The sequence below is a fragment of the Plectropomus leopardus genome, chromosome 3 (assembly GCF_026936395.1).
Source record: "Plectropomus leopardus strain MGB_pleo_1.0 chromosome 3, ASM2693639v1, whole genome shotgun sequence".
Classification (NCBI taxonomy): domain Eukaryota; kingdom Metazoa; phylum Chordata; class Actinopteri; order Perciformes; family Serranidae; genus Plectropomus; species Plectropomus leopardus.
In genome coordinates this window covers 13,694,417-13,721,160 of record NC_142178.1, presented here as the reverse complement: position 1 = coordinate 13,721,160, position 26,744 = coordinate 13,694,417, and the positions used below count along the sequence as shown (strand labels likewise).

Here is a 26,744-nt window from a genome sequence, read left to right as displayed (position 1 = left end):
AAACAATGGTCAAAATAGCAGTTAAAGGTTTGCATGTTATGTTTGATTGCTACTCTATACAATGACGTTTCTCACTTTGTCAACCACAAGCCATGTCTGTTCCAGCTTCTGACTGTGTTACTTTTTGGTTCACCTCTATATTTACATTTGCATGAAATACTCTCCTGAGTGCTCTGCTGTGTACTTCAAATGTTCGTGAGCTTCTCATAGCCTTTTTGGGTGCCACCTGTCGTGGTACACAACACCCATGAAGCGTTTTCAAAGCCAGTACATTGGAACCAACACAATTCACACTGGGTTTGTATTTTTACAAATGGAAATCAAGCATAAGCCCACCAGCATCTCACCTCACAAGCTGCTGCCATGGCACTGGCTTGCATTGGCTGGTTCTCACAAACAATAGGCTTACATGCAGCCTTCCACATAAGCTATGTGGTCTTTGCTGTATGCTTCCTGCCACTGCAGAGGGCAGCAATGTATGGAAACACTGTTAATCTTAAATATTAAAATCATAACTACATAATAAATAAACAGTGTCAGAGCATGCACTGGACCTCAGTGCATATGCTGTATGGATGTCTTCATATTTGTATTCTGTCCACTGTTTAGTTGTTTTTTTTATCTCTGACCTCCATCAAACAGTGAATTATGGCAGCATTCTTTCAGAGCGCCTCTAATGGACACATCTTCCCAATTACCCGGGCTTTTGTATTTGTGTAGTTCACCTTGAAAGTTGAAATTGTGCTTTTATGGAAATGCATATTATGTATGTTCCTGGAAAATAAATTGAATTACTGACATATTCAAACACGCCAGCAAATATAGCTGCGCGCGAGCACACACACATACACACAACACACACACTTCCAATGGATTTCCTCGCTCACATTTAATGAGAGACAATGAGTAAATGAAAAGAAAGAAAAATAGATACTGGATTGCACTAAAATGCTATTTCCCTCTCACTCTTCTCTTCTTTCTTTACATCTCATATAAATTGCTTTTTTTCTGCGATTCAGCGCACCTGGCTTTGCTTGGACTGCTCATCCGTTCGTATCTTCTTCCCTTCCTTTCTCTTTCTCTCTGTTCCTACTGTATCTCTCTTTTGTTCTGGCCTCTTTTTTTCAATTCTGCATAAAATTGCTCTGCTTGCTGACCCAAGTCATGTTTGGCTGCACTCATCAAGAGCACTCTGTTTAACAGCTTACAGTGTGTGTATGCACTGTAAACCTTGTGTGTCCTCAAGTAACCTTGTTACACAAATTAGTCTGAGGCCACTCTTCGTCCACCGCTGTGTCTGCCCCCTCATGAATCATGAAAAATATTCGCATGAGTCCCTCATGAGTGCAGGAAATAAGTGTGGGAGCTAGGCAGAACTGTGACCTCTGCAGTGATATATACAGTACATGTATATAGCATGATTTGCATTTGTTTATAGCTTTACCTTGTACTGATGTGATTGATAGTGCCCTTTTAATTACAGTTCAGACAGCAACAAGTCAAGATGATGATGTTATGATTATGTGTCAGATATCTGGATGCAAAATTAATTTCCATTTGGTAGAGCATTCTGGGTGTCAGACAATGGACCTGTCTCACTCTGTTTTATGGAATTCCAAAGCAATTAATCTGTACTGCACAAAATTTAGGGAACATGGAAATTGCCTGAATTAAAAGATATCAAATATTGAAGGTGCCCTGTGGAGTTTTTTTTTGTTGTTGTAAACAAACAAAAGGTATGTCTATATTCAGTGTGGCTCACCAAAATGCATTGAGTGTGTTCTTAAACAAATATCCTAAATGCGTTTCCTAAGCAAAGACTGAAAACATTTAACAAAAATGCTTCACAGCGTTACTAGTTATTGAAAACTCCACAAGGCACGTTACAAAAAAAAAAAAAAAAAAAGAATTGGGGCACCCAGCTGCTCAGTTGGTGGAATGGACACCCCGAGTGCAGAGGCTGCATCCTCGCTGCAGCGGCTGCAGGTTCGGTTATGGGCTCAGTCCTTTGTTGTGTGAACTTTTTGTGTGTGCCCATACCTGTGACTCTAAGTTTCTCGGTGCCGATGCTGATCTCCTCTTCATCTGCAGAGAACAGAACTCTCTCTCCGTCTGTACCTCTCACCTCAAATCTCTGACACTGAGCCTCTACCATTTCTGAACCTGAGAGAAAGAGAAAGAAAGAGAGAGGTTAAAATTTCAGAATATTCAAGGCACATAAAACAGGCCATCCAGTAGATGTTTTTATCCAAAGCTCCTTACAGAACCATTGGTGCATGGGAGGTTTTTCTTGAACAACAACAGAGGGATTTGAACTCTGAACTCCAGCATCTCTAAGTGTTGTCTTGCTGTGACAAGACAACATCAGAACAGACACAAGGGACACTAACATGATCCAAGTTGTTGTGATATAAAACGAGTAGGAGCATATAGACAAATACTGGAACAATGTCCTACCTAAATCTGGATAAACTACAGAACAAGCTGTGTTAATACTGGTAACAGAACTACTTTCTACTAAAGGCACAGTCAAAAAACTGTTGACAGTATGATCTGGGGATTATTCAAAGTAAAATGGGGACTCTGTCTGGAGAGATATATTTCCAAAGCTTTGGGTGCCAAACACTGAATTCCATTTATTGCAGTTGTGCTGGGGTGGGAGCATACATAATAGAGGGAACATCTAAAAACCTTAGCACCAACACCTTAATGTATGTGGCTAGATACTACTACTGGTGAGACAGTTTTTTAATTTTTTTTTATTACTTAGGTGTAGCCACCCTCAAAACAACTTTAAAATAATATAAAAAACATGAAATATTATTATTCCATAGATGACTGTAAATTACTCTTATTTATGGAAGCAAAGTAGTGAATATGGAAGTGGTATTGTACCCACACTGTCACAGTGAGGATGAATTGTAAGCTGGGACCTCAGAGGTGAAGTGTTAAAAACAAAAATCAGCAGTCAGACACGACTGCCTTGTGTTTGGAGTTCGTAAAGTCCCTGTAAAACTTGAGAAATGTACTTTTAACACAAAATAGCATTTCCCTTTATGATTTTGCCTTTAGGACAAAATATACCATTTGAAGGGAGGCAGGGTGTGAAAAGCAAATTTAGAAAATGGTGAAGACAATATTTTGACAAATTATACAGTTTCCACCTCATGTGGAAGTGTGCACTCTAAACAAACATTAAGAAAGTTGTATTTTGGTTGCCAAGTTTCTGTCGAAAAGAAGTGAAAAGTGATCAATTTGAAAAGCGTTTGTTCTACAAACGGGGGTGTGGGGTTGACAGTAGAAAAGGGAAAAAAAGGAAAATAAAGGGTAATTTTAAAACCCTACTCCTTAAAAAAAAGTTCTCCACTATAACTTGAGTGATAATGATTTAATGGATAGTTAAGTCCACAACAAAGGTAATTTTTTTCTAGAAGTTTTGCCCGTTTAAAAAGTTGCTTCTATGTTTTTGATGCCTTTTTTAGACCAAATGAAACAAAAACACTGTTTTGGTTACCAAGCAATTGCCTTCTAACACAGGACACACAGAGCAAAACTACCATCCAAGCCATGTTTCATCAACACATGATGAAATAAAACCTGGTTCAAATGTTATCAGCCCTTGAAATGGCCAGTGTCAGTAGTCACCAGGAGCATAGATTTATGACTCTACAGCTTATATTCAGGTTTATAGGTTGCAAAGTCTAGTGGCTGTACTAATTGTAAATGGAGCAAGGGAGGAAGCCAGGTGACTTACTATAAAGAATGACAAAGTCCACTCAGGTTGGGTTAGATGGATGGGTCAAACACAGGACTTTCTCCAAGGAGATGGCTGTTTGTGTCCCATGTGAAACCAAAATTCGACTTATTTTCAGTTACAAAATGCACGTAACCTAATTTAAGTTACATACCGTACTTATTTTGATCTTTTTTTCTTTAAATCTAATCAAGTATTTCTGGCACTTAAACCTAACAAAAATGAAACCTATAGAAAATGAAACCATCTCACAACATTGGATGTGCACCTTCTGGCCAACTTGTAGGTGCAGTTTGCCCCATCTGAAGCATTCAAATGGTTGTAACATGACATTCGATAACAGCCATTGAATAGGCTGATGATATTCAAAATGGGTAAAAAACCTGAACATGGATTCAGACCACTTTTAGTCATGCTTCTCTTTGGGAAGCAACTATGTATGTCAGAATGGTTAAATTACCAGAATTTGCACATGGTTGTATTTGCTATTATTTCCATTCTTAGGGGTAGTATTGTCTATGGTTATCTAAAAGCAAAGTCACCTATTATTTGTTGCCAATTGCTGCAACCGACAAAACACGTAGCTGGTGCCTTGTCAAGAAAACATTGGCAGTGAAATTGATAAAAGTTGATAAATCTGCTGAGAAATCTGCCAAATTACCAACAGTGGTCACAGTGGCAGTTTTCCTTTTGTTCATCTTGTTCATCCATGTTTCCCTTCATTTTGTGATTTGGACTGTGATGTACTTCCATGCCAACCCCGCTGAGCCTAAATAAAAAGTCTTGCTCTCCCTCTCTTTCTATCCCCTTTTCTCCACTGTCTGGTCTCCCAGGCTATTACAAGTGTCAATTAGAAACCCAGAGTGCCTTGTCAGTAATAATCAAACTTTATTAGCAGCCATCAATCTGGGATTAAGCTCTTTTTCTCATCTCTCTCACACTGTCTTTATCCTGTCTATCTATCCCTCCTTAAGCCTCTCACTCCTCCACCGACTGTGTGAAAAAGCAATTGAGATTTGTGTTGTGAAAGGCTTGCCCTAAAGCACAGCGTGTGTATGTGTGTTACAAATGTATGCAAAGACTTAGGGGGTAGGTGGGGGTTTGACAGTTAGAGACGGAGAGGGGAATGAAAGAAAGAAAAAATAAGGGGTTTAAGTTTGAGAGGGAGCAATAAAGAGAAAGTGAAGCTGGTTTAAATTGGAGATGTGCTGTGCTAGTTGCTGTCTCAGACATCTAGCTGGTTCTCTTTGACTGTTCAGCTCTCGTCCTATAATATAGCTCGTAGTGCAGATTTCCAACATGGGTGCAGGTCAGCATATTTCCAAAGATTTGTGGTTTATTCACAAAATTTCTGCTTCTTGTCTTCCCAATATGGGTGTATAAAAGATACAGAAACAGCAGAAGATGGAGAGCTTCACTGATGTGAGAACTTGGGAAACAAAGCTTTCCTAAATATTAGGCACATTTACACACCAACTATAGACGAAGAGCAGCAACATCAGACAAATGGGTTATAAAAAGCAATATTTAACTGTTCATTATTTCTTGCTTATTTACAGATAGGAGACAACCACCAGTAAAATGATCTGGTCTTTAACTCAAGTATTACGACTCTATCTTGTCTTTGCAAAAGGGCTGTAAAGTGTGCATACATACAAATTGTGCCAATGGCTTTAACACTAAATGGAAATGAACCTGTGAAGGAAAAAAAAAAGGATTATGTGATGAACAAATAGCAATTTGGTGCCATATATGTGTGCGCTCACACCAGCAGCAGCTAGATGAGACAACGTAGCTGGAAGTGATTTTTCTCAAATGATCGCTTCGAGACAGAGACTGACAGATAGTGGAGCAATGGCAGGTGGAAATGTCTCTGCTGAGTCGTTTTTTCTTTAGGCAAAGGAACACTGATGAGGTGTAGCAATGAAGGAAAAAAATAAACAGTGGATGTGTTCATTTTATGTAGTTTTTTTAAAAAATGCTCTTAAACTTTTTTTGAGTTTAGTTTTAATTGATGTGTCAGTCAGTAACCCCTTTAAAACTGTGAAATGGAAGAAAGGTTTATTATTGCTGTAGTCACTTTTGAAATGTTTGTTCTGAATGTCTGTTAACACTGACAACATTGAAAAGAATAAAGAACACAAAGCATGGAAAATCAAGTCTCTCTGCAGCAAACCGGATGAAATTTAGACACTTTGAAAAGACGTGACTCTGTTGCATTATATGTCTCCTGTCACTGTACACAATTTATACATTAAGTTATCGACATCACGAGAAGAGGTTAGTCCAGTAATAATACTTGATCTTTTTGGCTTTATCTTGTTAGCAATCTGAAAGTAGCTAATGTTAATTCTGTGTAAATTAAGAGGTTTTGGTCAATTAATTTGCTCCTGCAAATGTCTCATCCGCTGATAACACTAAAGTAATTCTGCTGTCACCAATAACAACAGGACTCCTCGTTAGGCAGACATGTTAATTGATGCACTGATTTAAATAATCACTTCCTGACAGGATCTCCTCTGTTGTCACAAGAGCCTCCCTCAGCAGGATCCTTCAGTTATAATAAAGCTTTTCGAATATCTCACTGATGAAGAGAGGTGCTCGAGAATGAAGCATTACAGTACAGTGCATGTGGCTGAGGTCTTGAGTCAGATCTGAACTGAGCATCTCGAGCGTGCGACATGAGCTCCAGTCTGCTGAGCCATTAGGGTGCCCTGCAGATATCACAGGCATTTTAATGTTTTAACCATGGTGCTAGAGCCCCGTGCTCTGTTTATCATCCCTTTCAAATACAAACACTGTATTTAATTCGGGATAATGAATGCATGCTCCACTCACTTTTGCCTATTCATACCAGCCTGCTGTCACATGTTAATTTCTGGTTGTCATGGTTCACACGAAACCCCTGCTGGCATCTACAACTCCACACACATCCCTGCTTAACAATGCGGTTAAACCAGAACTTGTTGAAACAAACATTTGTCGATGCTGGGGTCATGAGTAACAGTTTGGTCGACATTTGAACTGATGTATAACATTGTGTGAAACTTATGTTTGTTTTATTTGATGATCTTATGTGTAGTTACTGCAAAAATGGATATTCTACAATCTGCTTAAATCTAGAATATGAAGCTGACAGTGAAGGATGCTGCTTTCACAAGTAGTGGAAAGTTGAATATTCTCAGCAAAACAGTTGCATTTGTCTCATTTGTGTGTGATTTAAAAAAAAAAAATCCTATGATGTGAGAAGCAGCTGGCCCCCAAGCACACAATATCTTATCTGGCCCCTGTTCAAAAAAGTTTGGACACTTGTGCTGTAGATCCTTCTCTCATCCTAGCAACCCAAGTTCTGAACAGGGTGAAACAAAAGAAAAAAATGAATAAACTTTTCATGTACTTCTATGGGATTCTAAGTTCCCTAATTTGTATTCTGTAATTAATGAAAAAGAGGGCATTAAAATGGCGCCTGTGTAACTTTTTTACTACTTCCCATTAAAGCTTTGAGGCCATAATAAAATTATATGGGTTTGCTATCCTGGAGTTTTAATTCAAGGCTTTAAATTAGGGCTTCTAGCAATGATGGGATATGACGCAAGAAGACACTGTAAAAGGATTGGGGGATAGGTACAAAGAAGACTGTGGCTAAGCCAAGTAAACACCGCATGCATGGTTGATTTTCCCAAACAGGTCAAGATGAATTTTAATTAAAATCAGCTTCAATGCGCTTTGTGATTATGCCTTCCTACCCCCCCCTCCACCTTTCTTTCCCCTCAGCATCCTTCTCTCACACTTCTGGAGATGAGAGATCAGACGAGTGGGTGAAACAGTTTGTGACATTCATGTAAATATTTGTTCTCTATGTGTGTGTCCGGCCTTGCAAAGTTTTCCTGTACATCCATGGCCATGTGTATTTGCATAATGTAAATGCTAATATATTCTCCAGCTTAGAAACACTTCTAAAATTAGGCCGCTTTTTGTCCTTTGGCTATGTAGAGAAAGTCGACCATATTTTGTCTCATTTAAATCACTCTATAGTTTTCCTTAGGTCAAAACTCTGGCAATATGCTAAATGTAGCATTAAGGCTTTTATGTGAAAGATAGGGTTATATAACTCAAACTTTGGGTGTCCTTGCTCTGTTAGATGTGGATTTTATGGCTTTTTTAAAGATTTCTCTGGCTGCTTTTAATGCTTGGCTGGGTCTGGCCATTGGCTAAATCACTTTTCACCTTTTATGAATTGGAGTAGAGCCTGGGATCTCCGGGCAGGGCCAATTCATGAGCTATACAGTCTAGACAAAAAAGGTTAGGGGGACTTCAGGCCTCTCAGCAGGAGCAACAGCAAAATCTACTTTCTACAACTGGAGTCATATTATCTGGCCTGACAGGATTTCTCCAATAAAAGAGAATGCTAGGGCATCTTTATAACTTTACTGTGACTTACTCTGTCCTACACTCAGTGCTGTAGTGGAGGGTACACTCATGTTTATGGAGCATACCCACTTCTTTTTTCTTTTTTTTTTTTTTTAACAATATACACACCTATTAGTCAAAAATCCATTGGAATAGAAAGGACAGTATACCCACTTTCCTCCTTCTAACCTACTCATCTACCTAGTAGTCCACCCACCTCACTGGCTACCACGACACCACTGCCCATCTGTATGACTATAGCGATATTACATGGTAGCAGTTATGTTGGGCACTTCTCCATTTACCGTCTTGTGGTTGTATACCTCTGTCAACAAGTCAAATTGCAGTTAAAGTTTTGGCCCATGTCTGTGAAAACATGGATTCTTCAAACACATCTTTGCCCTGACATTTCTGCCAAATTTAGAGCATTTGAGATATCACATTCCAGAGAATAGGTGGGATGGACAGACAGACGATCCGAAAACACAACGCTCCAGGCAATGGCTATTGCCAGCACAGAGAAACAAACAGAAACAGAGAATTAATTACTTTTTCATTATCTGTTCATGTATATGGGTGTTAATGTGTGTGCTTCTGAGAGTTAGACTGCAAAATGTGTTGAGCGCTGTTGGGCATAAATTAATAATCAACAAGTTTAACAGACAATATGCTACAGCATCCAGAAATGCAGCCTAGGGTGCAAGTGTCTGGGTGTCTGTGCTCACACATTCATGCTAGCATGCAAACACACACATTTAAAGCTGAAGATATAGTATTAGCTCTTAGAAACTTCCCTCTGACATGCACTAACCAAAATCTTTCCTGACACCAAAATCCACCGACACTGAAAGACTTCTGGCAGGCACGAACATGTGTTTGCTGCCTTGAAAAGAAACTTTGTTAGCTGTGTTTTTGAATGTTGTCTCTTAACACAAGCAGCAAACTCTCCCCTTAGATACTACTGGCATTAAGCCCCTCTCTGGCTATGCTCCAATGATCATCAACTCGCGCATGCACAAACTGCCCAAACATACTTGCCAAACTCACTCTACTCTTTAGAGATGTGACCACAAAGACAGCTCCTATTCATGTATGCAAACAAATTAAATGTGGATGAGCATATTATCTGTATGTTTATTAGTAATCACAGAGACAGAGAAATGAACCAGATGAAGCAGAAACATTAATACAGCTATTGCATGTTTCACTGTATTTCCAAGCTGACCAAGCTGTGTCATATATGATAATAATTTGACATAGTTTTATCAGAAATAGTAATTGCAACATACAACAAAATATATAGCGTGAATATTGGAGAAAACACATTTTTGTGTTTTTGTTTAATATCTACAGTTAAAACATACAAAACATTGCCAAATAACTTTCTAAGTCAGGTGAATAATTTTGTCTTTGACTGGATTTCACTCTCTAAACTTCCTGATTAGTTATTCAAACATGACGGGGCTTATCAGTGGATTAAGATGAGCATTCTACTGAGCGAGTCAGGCTGATATGCTTGTCAGTTTCCGTCCTGTCTAGAATGTCAAATTTAATGAATATTCAAAGCCCGCTTGGCTCTTTGTATGTTCTGCGAGGGAAAATGTTCCTAAGAGGAATTTGTACAAAACACCATTATGCAACGAACTGCACATGTGTAGAAATATTTAATGACATGTTGAGTAAAATGCTCCCCTGTCCTTTTTAGAAAAAAAACAAAACAAAAAAAAACGCAAAAATGCTTAATTTCCACTGAGCAAATGATTGGGTGCATTTAGTTCCACATTAGCAAGTGAGTCCTTGTGGTTCTTAGCGTGGATATAAGGGCAAGGGATCGATAATTAACAATTAAAGTGTTGTGCTATCAATGTTAAAAAAAAAATGTGCAGAAGGAAAGACGTAATGCGGAATGTCTAAAATGCTCAATGAATTTATTATGTGAACTCTTATGAAACAGTTCCCCTTTGCTAGATGCATAAATGCACCTTTGCGTTTTATTGTATTGGTGCTTTACTTGTTATGGGCCCCTGAATGTAAATAAATGCTACACATAAACAGAAATGTATACTGTTATCTCTAAATGTTCCAGACAGCAACAGTCAGCAGTTTTTACTTACTCCACATAGGCCGTGTTTAGTACCAGAGCTTTGAGTTTGCCCAACTGTGAGACTTCATTATTTCCAAAACATCTGGTTACTACCATCATAGACTTCTACACTTAAGTCCTATCAGCAGGGGAGGAGAGTCAACTGAACTAGAGATATGGTATTCAATTGCTGTTAACTTGAGCAAAGATTGCTTTTTTAGTCACATCTCATGTTGTTAAAAGTGTTGCAATGTAATTTTTTGTCTTCATTTGATAGATGCCAGTGTACAGATAGACAGGAAACACGGGGAAAAACTGAGATGTCATACACAAAGGTCTCTGGCTCTGGTGAAATAAGTTATTTTGTGCTAATATAGCATGCTGGTTTTATTTAAAATCATCAACATGTGCCATTTGGGCATTGTTGGACATTGTTGGCTTTCCAGAAACTCCTATGTAACCTTATCTGTATCATAATTAGATGTCAATGGACGTGATTGAAACAACATGAAAAATTGCTTTGGCAAGAAGAGAGGTGGATAGGTCGTAGATTCCCGACAAATTCATTTATTCATGGTGGTCTGCCATGATGGAAACATCAACTGCCACATATTGATTTTCTTTTTTGTAGTTGAAGTATCATTAGGAGAACTAAGGATATTTTTTATTGTTGAGTTATTCATTGTACCACACTCTCGAAGCCAAAGGCATACTCTGGAGAAAGATGGAGGAGCAGAACATAGTGGAAGCAAAACTCAACCACTGATTGAGCTAAGTGAAAAAGTATGCTTTTATTTACCTTTTCGGCAGCTGCTCCCCTCCCCTTGACCCAGGAGACTTGTGTTCAAAATCAAAAACCAGCATCAGTTGTGATGTTTGTGCCAAGTGTTTTTTTCTCAACACACTGCTGCCTTTAGCACATGTGCAATCCTTTCCTGATCATAAGCAAGTAATGTTTTTGGGCCTTAACATAACCACCTAGCACTTAGGTGAGTCAACTTGTGTGGATAACAGATACAGATAGCTGTATATTTACTGAGTAGTGGCCCTGCACTATTACCATATTTGTTACAACATGACATTTCTAAATGCTGATATAGGCTATGCTTATCTCTCGGACTTGTTTTATATAAAATCACTTGAGATCACTTGATGAGCCACACTGCAGTTTCCTCAAAGTGTCTTTGCTGGCAATTTCATCAATTAAATTCTGTCGCACTACAAAAGTGCCAGAACATGTCTGTTTTTTATGTCTTTACAAGGGAAGTTGACTTTTATTTTACAATGTGTTCTTTTCTTCAATAAATTTGTTGGAATCTTTATTTGAATGAGTTTCCAGTTATTAGTTCTTATTTGTTAAATGCTCACTCTGTGATCATGCATTCACAGGGGTATCTATACAATCACAGTAAGGAATGTCCCACAGTCCCTGTTGGAAGTCTTAGCCACTCAACAATCGTCCTTCCTTTAGCATAAAGAATCACAACGGGCCTTCGTTAAGGGTCAAGTTATGAGCTAACCTTGTGCAAAAAGAGTTGACTAGAGTTAAAAGTGAGCCACTGTAACTTTGAGAGGAAAGTGCTACCCGGCAGTGTTCAAGGAGCAAAAGAATAAAAGAGGGAGAGAGGAGGATGAAGGGAGAAAGCAACTGTATTATTTTGGCCCTTTGAAAGTAAACAGCATGCAATGTGGCCATGATGCAACAGCAGGAAACAAGAGGGTCACCGTGTTGTTGTGTTTCCACCCGTCAAAGAGAGAGACAGGCCCTCTGCTGCGCCACAGCACACCTTTAATCTCCTCAAGGTGTCTCTCAAAAGAACCAGACAAAGATAAATGAGGGAAAAGATGGGAAAAGGAAGGAGAGTGGAATAAAAACTGCACTGCAACGCACTTTTGAATTCAACTTTTTGAATTTGCCACAGGTGGGAGGGTGAGATTCATGCACTGAGGGACACAAATTATTTATTTAGAGTTGATTACAGTCATTAATATAGTAAGGGAGGAGAGAAAGAGACAGAGGGAGAGATAAATGAGTGCTGTTTGTCATCTACATTAATCAAGCTGATCTCTGGAGTCATGGCTGTGGGATGGAGGGAAGATGAAATGGTGGGAGGTGGAGATGAAAAGACAGGCAAAGGTTGTTCCGTGCAGCTCTACATATTCCTATGAAATCTAAAAGCCCCAAACACAACCAAACTTCTACTGTCAGCATCAACACAATTGAAAATATTGCTAGCTTTGGGCCTACTTTCACTGAAAACTGTATTCGGTGAAGTAAATGTAATTTAATTTAATTTTCTTTCCGTCTTTACAATTTAATGCTCAAGATCAAAGGATGTTTTTCCTTTAAAAGGAAATCTTAATAAAATAGTTGGTTACTCAAATCAGTCTTGTGTTGTGCATCCTGTACATAATTAGCCTGTCGCGATTCTTTGCCTCGCATGTGTCCTTTGTATAGACAATGATGATGTGAGGCGTAGCCATCCCAGTGAATATGTCTGCATGCACATAATTGTGATCAGTTGTTTGATGTTTTCTGTTTACGTGCTTGCTGAAGTAATTGTCATATCCTGTGAGAAAGCAAGAAAAGCCTTATTCTAGTTTTGAGACATTTTTGTACAAGTGAAAAGAGTTTTACTTGTAATTTCTTTTTTATAAGTAAAAAGTGTCATAACAATATTACAATTGCTTGAAAGATTGATCTTTGTATCAAAAAGGTCAAAGCTCTCTGTGGTCCCTCTCACCCCATAAAGGGATACTTCACCAATTTTCAGACAGCTTTATATGACTTTATGCCATTTGAAATTTTAGTTGGTTTTGGTTTCCATTTTGGTTTCCCTGGATCTTGGGCTTGTTGGTTGAATTACAGACTGTACCTCTGTATTTTCATATTGCCTGCCAATGCTGACACCAACAGAATTTGGTGCTATACACCTGTCTGCAGCTGTTCAATTCGGACAAATCGGAGCTATTGTCATTTCAACTAGGAAAGACATAATTGAGATATAACAATACTTTATTACAAAGCGCAGGAAAAAGATTAATGATGAAAAGTTCTCTTGCAATTAGACCCCATGGAGATGTGAATATTTATGGGGTAGACATGTCATGGTTAGTTAAGAATATTCCCCAGATGAAGTTAGACTAATGGTGGAAGTGAATGGAGTTGGCTGATGGTCTGGATGCTGGGATGTGAAGGAGGACTGAACACTGGTTGTGATGTAGACTGGAGGTGAATGGGGTGAAGTAAGGTTGCATCTGTTTGCCCTGAAATGTCAACTGACAGCAGCAGCAGAGAGGAGAACTGTTTTAAAATTTAACAGCGATGACATGATCGGCTTAGAGAGACCACTGAAGAGTGAGATAGAGAGATTTGTGAATGAATGTGAGCGTACAGAGAGTCTTCCTGAGTAAACCTCCAAGTGTCATTAGATTAAATTTAGTCTGATCTATTAATGATCTGATCTATCAATTCACCATGAATAAAATAATGAATAAGAGAGGTAAGATGTTCATGGGTACAGAGCAGCACATACTTAACGTATAGAATGGAGAAGAAAACATCAAACTAAAGCCCAACAAAACATAAGCAGAAGCAAGGAGAACCTTTGGCAGTACATTAGAGATCTCCAGTGAGAATATAGTAGACTCAGTTCAACACAGGAAGAGTTGATCTCCAATGCTGCTGAACTCCCCTGCCGCATGTATCTCAGGTTTTTGCAGTTCTCACCTTGAAATTGTGTCATCGTGGGTTAAAGCACACGATGAATAATACACTCAAGTGGCCCATAGCAAGAGGATGCATTTTTCTAGCACATTTAAAAGCAGAGATGTTGACTTCTGTGAATACTGAGCACACACTGTACTTCAACCCAGTGCAGTTCTGAGTCCTGTATTTTAGCAAGGAATAACTGCAACTCATATTGATAAATCTGACATGAGTTGCAGTTGCAGAGACCATTTTTTTAAAATTGGTCCAGTATTGAGAAAAAGTACTACAGCCAGCAGCTGCCAAACAGGCTACAATATCACAGCTTTGGGAAATGGCGTACTGTCATGTAAGTCCAAATAAAAGTGCTCGTTTTTGCTACTGACATGCTCAGATTGTTAGTATATTTATCTGACAATGTTGTGGAAAGTATTTCTACAGACAGATGAAATGCTTGGGGCATTATGACAAAAAAGGAAAAAAAAAATGATTTAGAACCCAACACGTTGGATCCCTGCTGAAACCAAAAAATAATAGGTTTTCTCTGATCTGTAGTCTGAACCATGGCAACACAGATGGACATGTCATGTGCTACAGGTTGGAAAGAGAGGATGGTGTCTTGCACATAATAGTCTTCAACTACAACAAGCAGCAGAAGTTTGTAACACTGCCAGATGTCGTCAGTTTAAAACGGTGCCAGTAACAACATATAAGGATGTTTCTTTTTCTTTCTTTTATTTATAAACCTAACAACATGCTTTTGTTGCCTAAACATAACCATGTGCTTTTGTTACTGTGAGAAATTGATGTAAATGCAAGGTGTTTAACCAATGTGGTACTTTTATTTGCACAAAGATGCATGTAATAGTAATAGAATAAATAAATGTAAACAGTTGCTGGGTGGGTAACGGTGCAAGAAAGAATGTTCCTCAATCACTTTTCCAGTTAATCTGTGTGCCACTCAATCCTTTAGGTAAGACCCAGTCCCAGACTCAATCATCTTCTAGTATAACACCTGAGTTAAGAATAAGACATCAAAGAAAAAAAAAGTTTCACATGCACGGTAGAGAATCTGGAGTTGTTTCCCTTGTTGGAAAAGTTGATAACTTGTAGCCTTGAGTATATCTGATGCTTTGTAGTGACTTACATGCCTCCGTGAACATAATTACATTAATATCCTGAAGTCATGGCAAATGCAAGCTGCAAGAGATAATACTCTTGCATTTAAATATGAGTTAGTGAGCCCTAACAGACAATTTATTAATTGACCTTTTACATTTGCAATAAAAGCCTAGTGCCAACTTACAGTACCTGCTTTTAGGCAGCGCGGTGCTCACATTAAATGGTTTTTGCAGAGCATAGATGATGTCTGACTTAACTCACTACATGAACGTCCCTTGCACTCTTTTATTACTCTGCAACTTCTGCAACTTGCAATTACAAAGATTGATTTAACATATTCCACTATTTGCAGTTATTGAAAGCCCCCCTGGATATCAGCCTTGTGCCTACAATGTAAATGTGACATGGCAATGGTGCCTAAGGGGCCGTGGTGGTGTGCAAAATTGAATGCAAGTCTAGAAGGGAGCTTGGGCATTCAATCCTTTTATCTAAAATGCACACAGTTATAAATGTTTGCTTTCAAACCATGCCTAAAGGAATACTGAGTCATTGCTCTGACCTTGTGGCAGATTCTTCAACCACAGTGCTCTGCATTATTCATGTTTTAACACAGACAATGCAGAAAAATAAAATGCTATTTCACATTATTAGTATTTTCCCCTGAAAATCTCTTGCCAGCTTGCAACATTGTTGTTATACGCTGTTAATTTCTGTTTGGTAATCAAGCTTGACTTTAACACTTGGCCTCTGGGGCAAGTTGGTTGGGGTAGTTGGATGGTTGAGCATTTAGCTATATGGACAGAACATGTTTCTCACTCCCTGACAGTGTAATTTTGTGCAGATGTGAGGCTGGACAGTAAGAGAGACTGACAGTACATTGTTGCTTTATGACAAACAATAAACGTGACGTTTTCTGCTATGCTTGCAATAAACATTCCACTCTCATAAAGACACATAAAGTCTTCCTTATTGCCTGAAGGCGACAGTGTTCTTATTTGCCTTGCGTCACCGAGCAGCATTTTCTGAAGTTTTAATGTCCTTTTATTAAACACAGAAAAAACAGATGGTTATTGTTCACGGTCATATAACTCCCTCCATTGCATAAACAGTAAAATAATCTTGTAGCTTTTACAGTGTTCTATTCAAGACATGCTTTATCAACAGATAAAACATTTTCCAGTGCCCATAATGTAATGCAGACACAGACCTTAGACAAAATACAATACAATAAAAACAAAACCACAAACAACACCATGCAATATTGAATCAACGCCTGTAGGACAAAAACTCAATCCCGATACACCCCTCGCCCATTAGCCCTAACCCCTCTGGTTTGCACGTTAATGACTAGTGGTAGGGTGTTGAATTCTTGTTGTAAAGGGGTAGGGCAAAGTGTTATGTGCTACATGGTCCTCCAAAAGAGGTTTTCAGAGGTAGAGTGAGAAACATCCACAAACTGGCTTGACAAGCAACAAAAGAAACCCTTAAATGTACTTTCTTTGGTAATAAAGATTTAGAAATGATAATACGTATCATCTAATCTGGTTTAATGTTGAATCAATGTATTATGGTCCTTTTCTTTATAACAAGCATGACAAAACAGCTAATGTTACATTGTTATTGCTGATTTTTGCACGATAGTCTTGCATTTTCACACAAGAGAAATCACAACAGCTGAAGACGGCATATACCGAATGTCCGTCAACAAACTCGTTGTGTCTCTTTATCGAATGCCATCCACAACTACTGATGATTTATTCAGCCAGCATCCTGACTAACTCTGTGCCAACGGGCAAAGGGGCACTTGAAAATGATGTGTAGGGGTTAGAATAAGAACTGGGATTGGGGCACAATCTAGGGAAGCCAAACATTATGAGCTACGGTATTCATTTAAACCTTGTTGTATCGTCTGTTATTTCGTTCATGCCTCAATCTTGTGCCATCAAGTGTGTGAACATATAAAACAGAGAGTAAGTGAGGTATCTTTAGTGCACTTCAACTAATGGATACTTGTAATGCAGTATAAAGTGGTTTTGAGTACGAAGCTGCTTTATTTAAAAGGAAAAAAAAAAGTCTCTACTTTATTACAATGAAATCCATCACAACCTATGCCAAACATCCTTTCTTGTAAATGCCTACAATACCAGAGGCAAGGAGAGGGCTCTCATGCTTGAAGTACGACATATCTGTCATTTTATTATTGTGTCCAACCACCAGCAAACAGTATGAAGCTTATTGTTCACTGGTGCAGAAGGATGACTTCATATGGTCCGTTAAATCTGCTCCTTACCGCAAACATACCCACACATATGAACAAAGCAATGAAAACAATGTTTGCCATATTGCAGCCAAAACAGTATGAAGACAATTAGCCTTTGTGTAATTAAAGTGCAATCATAAGGATAACTGACAACAATGGCAGTAAATCTATGCCTTTATTGAGTCCTTGATGGCCCCTTAAGTGTATCCCAGTTTGTTAATGCTTAGCTCTATGTATTTTTAATTGCCTCATTAAAAGCATTGATTTGATCATAGAGAGGCAGTATAAAATGAGGAAGACGTGCAGTCTGAACTCCGCTGATTGGATAAGGGAGGAGATAAAATTAGACTACTTAGCGTCTGTGTTTCTCAGCCAGCCAAATCAAGCCAGAAAGATCTCGCTCTAGCTGAAAATGTGATCACGGCGAAATATGATTGTTATGTACATCATTTGTTTCTCAGAGGGGGATTTGCAAAGATGTAGATTCATAATTAGGCTGTGTGTAATGGAACAATTGAATTTTATGCAAGGCTTTGCGAGTGCTCACTCTGCACACTAATCAGAAACCAATTTTAGCAGACATTCAGCTGTTTAACTGCCAGAGTGACGCCATGTTTCCGAGAATGAGTGAAAACAAAATATGATTCAATTCTGTATATTCTTACATTCCCGCAGCTATAGGTCCCCAAATCCAGCCAAAAACAGTTTTAACTAGAAGAACACATGACAGACTTCCTCTTGAGAAATTCCACCACAAATCATTAACCATCTTTTACTCTTCATGGCCTTTCCCTTCAGTCCCCTAATGTCGCAGCTTTTGATAACCCACTTTTTGAGCTACATCAGCTGAATGCCACAGAAATGAGGTGACTGATTCCACTAAGATAAAAGGGAACGTAATTAGTGTAAGAAGGTAAAGATAATGAAGTGATAAATGTAATCCTGAGTTTAGGAGAAGGTAACAAGGTCAACGGGGAATTCACTGGTTTAATAAGAGATGAGGTCCATGCATGATTAAAAAAGGGGGAGTTAAAGGTAAAAATGACACAACAGAATAAAGGAAGAAAGGATGAGAAAGACAGCAAAGACAAAAAATATAACGTAAAGGGCAAGAGAAAGTGCGTTGAATGACAGATGAAAAAGGGAGAACTTTGAGTGCTGAAAGTCACTTTTAAAGTTGGTGGGGTTGTTTTAATGACAGGTACTGGATAAGTGAATGACCCTCTGTTTCTCACTTCCCCAAAATCCAACTTTTCAAACACACATGCATAGGCGGACACACCCACAAGCACTTTCCCTCACTCTTCCAAAAGTGCATTTGGCTTCTGCGGTAACACTTTTATTTTTTAGAAATAACCCCATAAAATAACACACACCCGTACACAAGGGTAATGAGTGCTACCAATATTTCTCTTGCTTGGGGAGAAAGAGCATTCATTATCAGCACCATGCACTTAGAAAAATGAAAAGTCAATAAGACAGCCAGAAAATAAACACACACTCGCACAGGCTGTAATGACTGCCAGCTTTCACCAAGAGACAGATGCACAGGTGAGGAGACTGGGAATGGGAAACAAACAGTGAGCAGTAATTGAGCTGGCCAGTTTAAGCACTTGTCAATATTATACTCTGTGGTATTCTGAGTGCACAGCTTTATTCCTGTTCAAACATCAAACATAAAACTATCTTCACCTGTTATAACTGCACTTTTGCTTTCTTTTTTTTTTTTTGCTTTAAGTGAAAGCAGGCATTTATAACTTTACTAAGAAAAATTTCAGCCCAGTCACAAGGAGAGAATGTTGGCTTTGTGTTTTTCTGCAAACCACGGATACTTGCACAGTCCATACATATCTTAGTGTTTATTTAAGTGATGTAGCATTAACTGACTTAATCATCTGGAGGTGAAGGTTCTGGTAGATGGCATGACACCTACGCGATACACATGCCAAGCTGCAGACAACAGTTTGAGAACAACAAATAAGAAAACCCATTGTTTTAATAGTAAGTCATCTTTAGTGACCCATCATCATGTTAACACCAAGGATAGTGCCATGGAAAGTGGTCCTTTTTTAACAGACATTGCTGCTGTTCCTGCCAGGATAGCGCCATGTAAAGTGTCTATGTTTTACAGAGACATCGATGCATCTACAGGCAGGATTGTGCCATCAAAACCAAATATTCTGAGCCAAAATTTGGTCTTTTTGAAACCACAACCAAGGACTTGTTTGTGCCTAAACCTAACCATATGTTAACCACAGCGCTGTTGTTTCAAAACATAAAGTTTCAGCATATCCGAAATTAATGTACAAATGTAATATATCTGTGGTTTCAAGAATTTCAGCAGTTGGGCTGAAGATTAGTTGCTAGTCTAACACATAGCTGTACTATAGCTTGCATAATGTAGCAGTAGGTTCTTTAACAACTTTTTCAAAGTGAGGTAACAGAAAAGGACAACTATAATTAGCACTTTGACTTGTGAACAAGGTTCGTGTTAACTAACATCAGTATTTTAGTTTTTAGTTTTTAAAGTTTGCTCTGCCATTCAGAGCTGAATGAGGAACATCTCTGGTCCTGTCATGATAATAGTCCCAATGCATGCTGCGTTCTCCTCTGGCAGATGCAAATTCACCACCACTGCACTGCCTCTAATGCTGAGACATCATCACCTAGGCGGGTGAAAGGGTATGGCTTCAAAACTCCCAAGTTCACTCATCATCTTTATAGTGGGCCATTCAGAAGACAAAGATGACAGGTTCTCACTCACTTTAATGAGCTGACGGCGACAGAGGATGGAGAGGAAGAGAAGGGATGGGGGGAATGAAAGAAAGAGAGAGAGAGCAATAAAACGGAGATAGGAGGCCCAAGGCTAACACATGTACTCTATGGAAAGATGGGCCCTCAGGAGGACACCGGGTAAATATAGAGGAGTATATGTGTGTTTAATTCTGTCTGTCTTATGACATTCAATTGAGTGTAGAAAGATGTGAAACATACCCTGAACAAGTCATTTTAACGGTCACAATGAAGCGCATCACCCTGCACTAACTACAATTACAGCCTTGCAGTGGTGTGCCTCCACACACCGGTCGAGTTGCACTTACAATTTACATCCACATCTGTGAAAACATGGAAGAGCTACATATATAATCAGCACATTTTTTAAGATGGGTACCCAAGATTACCGTCACCAAATCAGTATCTGATCAAATATCCCCCTCTGTTCCCCAGTTAGTGTGTTTAATGGCAAAAACAACAGGAAGCATTTTTGAAGAACATTTCACAGTGAAGGTGACCTTTGACCTTTTGGATATGAAATGTCATCACTTCATATTTAGAAATTTGTGGGAAATTTTGTCATAATTACATGTGAATTCTTCATTTTGTCCAAAAACATGTTTTGTAAGGTCACAGTGACTTTGACCTCGGACCACTAAATTCTAATTCATTCTTCAGTCTAAGTGGATGTTTGTGTCAAATTTGAGGACACTCCCTTAAGGCTTTCTTGAGATATCACGTCCATGAGAATGAGACAGACAGTGTCACAATGACCCTGACCTTTGACCACGAAAATCAAATCAGTTCATTATTCAGTCAAAGTGGACACCTGTGCCAAATTTGAAGACATTTCCTCAAGATGCTCTTAAGATATTGCATTTACAAGAACTAGATGGACAGATAGACGGATGGATAAATGGAAGGACAGAAGGACAAACGGAAGGACGGATGAACAACCCGAAAAACATAAAACCTCTGGCAATGGCTGTCACCAGCAGAGGCATAAAAATTCCACTTTAATCTGTTCCCTTTTGATGCTGTCATGTAAAAGAAATGTCAAGCACCTAACAAAAAAGATCAATTAGAACCAATCTTCCCTCCAAGCTGATATTTTGATGACCTATTTCTTATCATTTATATTGATCAATAAATCTCACTGACCTCATGAAAAACTTAAAGATAGTATCATCTCTTCATTTTGTCCCTTGATGCGCAGCAATTTGGTCCTTCTCTCCTTCCTCTGCTTCATTTATATGCACTTAAATTCATACCTATCTTACAGTCCAGTGTGTAATTAGGTGTCAGTACACCTGTGTCTTGGTATTCTACGTTAACGTAGTAGTCCAAACGTTGGCGGGCATTTCACCTTTCCATACCACTGACTGTGATGATCCTGTACCTCTTGTACAAGCTACAAGCTGAACGAGCTGTTCCTCTGGTGAGTTCCAGTGGTGAATACTAATGACGGGTTTACTGAGGTGGAACTTTTCTGCTTCCGATGTGGCAAGTGTCTGGTGAGGAGAAATAACCGTCTTACTTTCAGGATTTCAGAGTATTCCCATGAGGATACTGAAGAAAGAGAGTGAAGAGAGTGTGTGTGTGTGTGTGTTTTTCTTTGGGTGTGTGTGTTAAATGTGCTGCTGAGTCAGCGCAGAGGCAACAAGAAGCAGCAGCACGGAGAGACCAAGGGATTTCCGGAGCCCAATAGAAGAATCTCCTCAGGAGGATTCATTCTGTCCCATTCCATCCCATCACCCAGCCCCTCAGGTCTTTAGTGTGTGTGTGTTTGTGTGTTTGTATGTCACAAAGTGGTTATTGATGGAGCTCCTACTTGCTTGGCAGGTTTCCCTGTGTCTGGGGAATTTCGGCCCAAAGTTGTAGCTGCTGTGTGAGAGTTTGTGACAGAATAAGTGTTTGTGTGTAATTTGTGTTTATGTGCCAGTGTGACAGGAAGGGAATATCAGTGAGAGAATTTGGTATTTATGTGCGAGAGCAACTTTAACATGCGTGCAGTCACTAGAGCATGACTTGTCTGACTGCACAAGCGAGTTCACACAGCACTCTTCATGTCATCCTGTAGGAGCCTGACTAAGTTGGCTGCAGTTCGCTGTCTGGCTGTCGACTTTTAAAACAGACTGATTCAGCTGACTGCGAGATAGGCAGGCAGAAACACACTCATCCAGACAAACGTAAGCATTAAAGTGCTTTTCTTGGTGAGGAAAGCGGCTTTAGGGAGTTTTAATGGCAGGAGGTGAGCTGTCAGGGATTTCCAACCTTCAAAGTGTCAGAAAGGGAGAGACTGTGTGTGCGTATAAAGACACTACAAGTGCCTGGCCAGCCTACAGGTGATGAATATCTAGATGCTGCATTTGCATCAAACGAGATAGACAGTGAAGAGAAGCCTTCTACCTGAAAATATCATTTGCCTCACCTGCCAGGTTGTAAATGCTACTTGGCAATGATCTTCTGTCTCTGAAAAACATCCTGAAAGCTGACGTCAGCCATCAAGCACATAAAGTCTGGCCTAGGGAATGAGATAGTCGTTTCTACCAAAGCCAAAATTAGTTTGCTCATTTAATGATGGCAATTTACAAAAGATCAAATGACTGACACAAGTCAATTTGCCCTGTCTCCATGAAATCATTTTTATACTGCATTGATATTTGCATTGTGGTGACACTGTAATTGCTGCCAATGTTAGCTAATGTTACTTTGACACTTTGAAACACTGCAGTTATGTACCATGATGGTTTCACATGACGGTGGTTTGGGGTGGATGGCGTATAAACAGAGTGCAAGAATGTGACTTCAGAACCCAATACTTGTGTCCAGACTCCTATCTGTGGTTAGGTTCAGGCCTTGGTAAAGGTTTAGTAAGATTTCTCTGCTATTTATCAATCTAGATTCTGGGTAAGGGGATCGATTCCAAGGGGGTCCCCACAATTACTGCAGAGGGAGCCACCAAATTATAGTTTGATTATTTGTTTATTTATATATCAATTTATTTATTTATGCAAAAATGCAAAAAGTTACATGAATCCAACATGTCATTAGCAGATAAGCTCAGACAAAAAAACTGTGCAACACCTATCCATAACAGCGAGGTGAAGGTTGGCTAACATTTATGTACTCCTAAAACATATTCTTTCACTTTGAGGTAAGGAGTTCTTGACTTGAGAAGTAATGAAGACCCCTGATCTGTTTTGGTGCAAGTTGCCGAGTATTGGGAAGATGAGGCATAGAGATGCCTGTTGTCTCGATGGAACACAACTTGTTGTGTCCAAAGAGCCCAAAAAAGGCATTTTTAAAAAACTCAACAGCAATGTCTCTTTCCAGAAATAATGACCCAGTTACTCACGATAATCCACAGACCTTGTTGTGAGCAGCTTCACATATTTTCTTTCTACCCGACACCTGCAAACTGCATCACCAGGGCTGTACATGACTCAGAATTATGTCAGTCCAATCAGATTTGGCCGTTAAATATGATTATTTGGCGATTCTTTTTTCTCTCACTCTCTCTGAATAAAGTTTTAACGTTTGAATGGGGCTTAACAGGACGTTAAGTGTGACAGTGGTATTCATGTAATATAGTAAACAAGCTAACAGTGCTAATGACAGATCAGCAATGTGTGACAACATTTTTTTGCCAATGCTTAGATATCAAACAAAAGCCAGACACTGTATCGTATTAAGTTGCTGTGAGCTGTAAATTTGCCGCTTCTAAGCAGAAGGGAGAAGATAACGCTTTCTCAAGGCCTTACAGTTCAGAGTCTCTTCCTCCTCTGTGCCGCTGCAGCACGTCCCCAGCATAAAAGAAATAATACATAAAGCTGACTGCTCGACTTGTAGCAGCCTCAGTCGTATGAGCGGTCTCTAACTGTTGATTTGAATCTGCGGCGGCCCTGTATCACTGCACAGAAGGAAGCCTGCATCTTGTACTAATAGGCTTGAGCCCGTGACAGTGCAAGATAAGTACAAATAACGGTGTCCTTTTTGGCTGAGGTATAAAACATTAAGTATCAGTATATTCACAATGTGTAGATGAGTAGGAAGGTTACTATGTTAATAGAGAATGTAATTCACCCATTATTATATTTTCCTTGAAAACATATCTGCTGTTTCAAATCAGTTTTATATAAACAAAATTTCTAGGAGACAGGGCTGGATCCACCAACAATAATGGATTTGGTTTTCATTTATGATTTAAAGTCTTTTACTTTTGTAAAACAATTATTCAGGGAGTAAAATGGGAAGCAAATACTCATTGCTAAATATGCAGTTTTTTTCAATAAGAAAGTAGGGAAAGGCTGAAATACACTGAGAGGTAATGTGATGCATGTCATTTTTATTTCCCTAATGCAACCACACATTCCAGCAGCCAGTCACACATTGGTAACATTTCATGCCTTGTCAAATCATGCCTGAAAATCTTTCTGACAACATTGATAAGCATCCAGAGCTCAACAGCATCGAAACTTAAGAGACCTAATCATAGACAAAAGAGAAAGATAACTAACCATTTGATTTATTGTTATTGGATAAAATCACCAGTAGGAAGGGTAAACTTCTTTTTAAGTCACAGTGACAATAACCATCTTTGTAGTCTGCAAATACCTCATGACATAATTAAAGCACTGGGCAGTTATGTGACAAGCACTTATGAGCAAGATTATGATTATGAAAGAAGATAACAGCAGGAATTCCAACTATGTCAGACTGGCCTTTAAAAGTGGATCTTTCACTTCTGACATTACAGTGTCTGGTTTCCTTGAACTACTTTAATGTATTACCAAGTGAAATTGTGAGTCCCATGCACAAGTCCAGTCATATTCTGAGGGAGTTAATGAAATCACAGCCTGGCTGCTACAAGTCGTCACTGTGATACATAAGAGAAAATCCAAATCTTTTTGTTCCAACCCCGGGGAAACGTTCAGAGGGCTTTTTAGTGCTGACCGGTGGCTACTGAACTGTGATAAAGATGTGAAAAAAGAGAAAATATGAAATCCCAACAAGACAGGGACAAAAGTTCACAGCTAACTCCATTTTATATTTAACCTGCTCTGAACTCTAACCATTGCCATCGTAATCTTAGTGCCTGGGTCACTAACCCTTTATCTCTGCAACTTGCCTCACTGTGAGGCACTAAACGCCACAGTTTTTAGTACACACTATCCCTACGTCTGTAGCTGTCCTCTGTGTTTGGCACTTAAATTTAGTTTTATCAGAATTAATTAAGCATGGGTTTTGTGTTTTTTGGCTTTGTGAATGCAGCAAAAATAATAAATGCTTTCATGTTCAGTTGTATTATGATTTAACTTTAACTGTCTTGATTTAACTATGGCTTTACTATCTTTTCAAGTCCACCATCTCTAAATGAGCACTCAGTCATCCTGTTATTAGTAAAATTAAGTTATTATCTTGTTTCGCATGACAACTACACCGGCATACATATTACTACCGCCATCATTTCTCTCCCTGAGCAACTGCTGGTAAGTCTTTCCACTCTTACTGGTTATATCTGCACACTTGATACCCTTAATAACGTTAATATTGTGTTCAGCACAACTGACGACTTCTCTACAACAATCTCTGCCATGGTTGTGGAAGACTCAAACACAAATGGCACACACCTGCATTAAAGTCTTTATAAGGTATGAAAAAATAAAGAGAGAGCGAGAGATAGACACATTGTGATGTTTACAATGATAACTTAGAGTCTATACTCTAAAAAGTATGACCCCAACACATTTCCTGTTGTTATTTGCTGTCATCCTACTAATGAATTCCAGGATGACAATATTTTTATTGCTACTGAGTCTGATCTTTATTATCTATTCCTCTTTGATCACAGTGACAGATTCGTTGATCAGTCTGTGTAAAACAATACAATGTGGCACAACTCTCCAGTGCGGTGTTCATCAAGGTACTATTGTGGGTACGGTTCTCCTCTTCTTAAGAGCATTAACATGCACTTTAGTAACCATACTACAGCCAGCTTTTTTTCCAGTGAGCTGCTTTCATGTAAATGAATTCTCAGACGACCTGTGTCACCTGTTTTCTCTGAGTACGGTGGGTACTTAAGTACATGGAAAGGCACTGCATATTTGTCGCATTCGCTAAAAACCTAAAACTGGATGACAACACTGCTGCTATAATCATAAGTAGAACCGATAGATTTCAACACATCACACTGACCCAGACCCCTCTTCACTGGTTAACCATAGACACGACAGAGAAAAAGTAATAAAGCCATACTGTACACCCTATATTTCTGCACGTACATTTCACTAAGGATTTCCTTGTGCAAATTTTACACAATTTGATTTGTAAGAAATCTTTTCACTCATGTTTTTAAACTTGTTTTTTTTTTCTAGCTCATGCATCCTATAAGAGTATGTAATGTTACATAAGTCCTATGTCCTCTAAATGATGTCTTCTGTGAGACACTGGGCCCTCACTAATCCAATAAGAGCCTGGAAAAAATGATTTTGTCAAAAAAACTGCACGGCTATCAGCGTCAGTGAGATACACTAATGGAAAAAGATAGCATTTAGTTTGGTAAACAGAAGGAGGTAAAATGCATTATGGAATTCAAGCACAAACAAAGCAATATGACTGACTGTCTTGG

At 38.9% G+C, this 26,744-nt stretch overlaps 1 protein-coding gene across 2 annotated transcripts in view; it reads right to left on the bottom strand.

Annotated features, from left to right (window-relative positions):
* sgcz (sarcoglycan zeta) overlaps positions 1 to 26,744 on the bottom strand; it is a 407,248-nt gene that overhangs the window by 63,652 nt on the left and 316,852 nt on the right. For both annotated transcript variants that reach the window (XM_042485586.2, XM_042485585.2), the window contains exon 5: positions 2,041 to 2,163. In XM_042485586.2, coding sequence (XP_042341520.1) covers positions 2,041 to 2,163 — 123 coding nt within the window. The remainder of the gene's footprint in view (positions 1 to 2,040; positions 2,164 to 26,744) is intronic.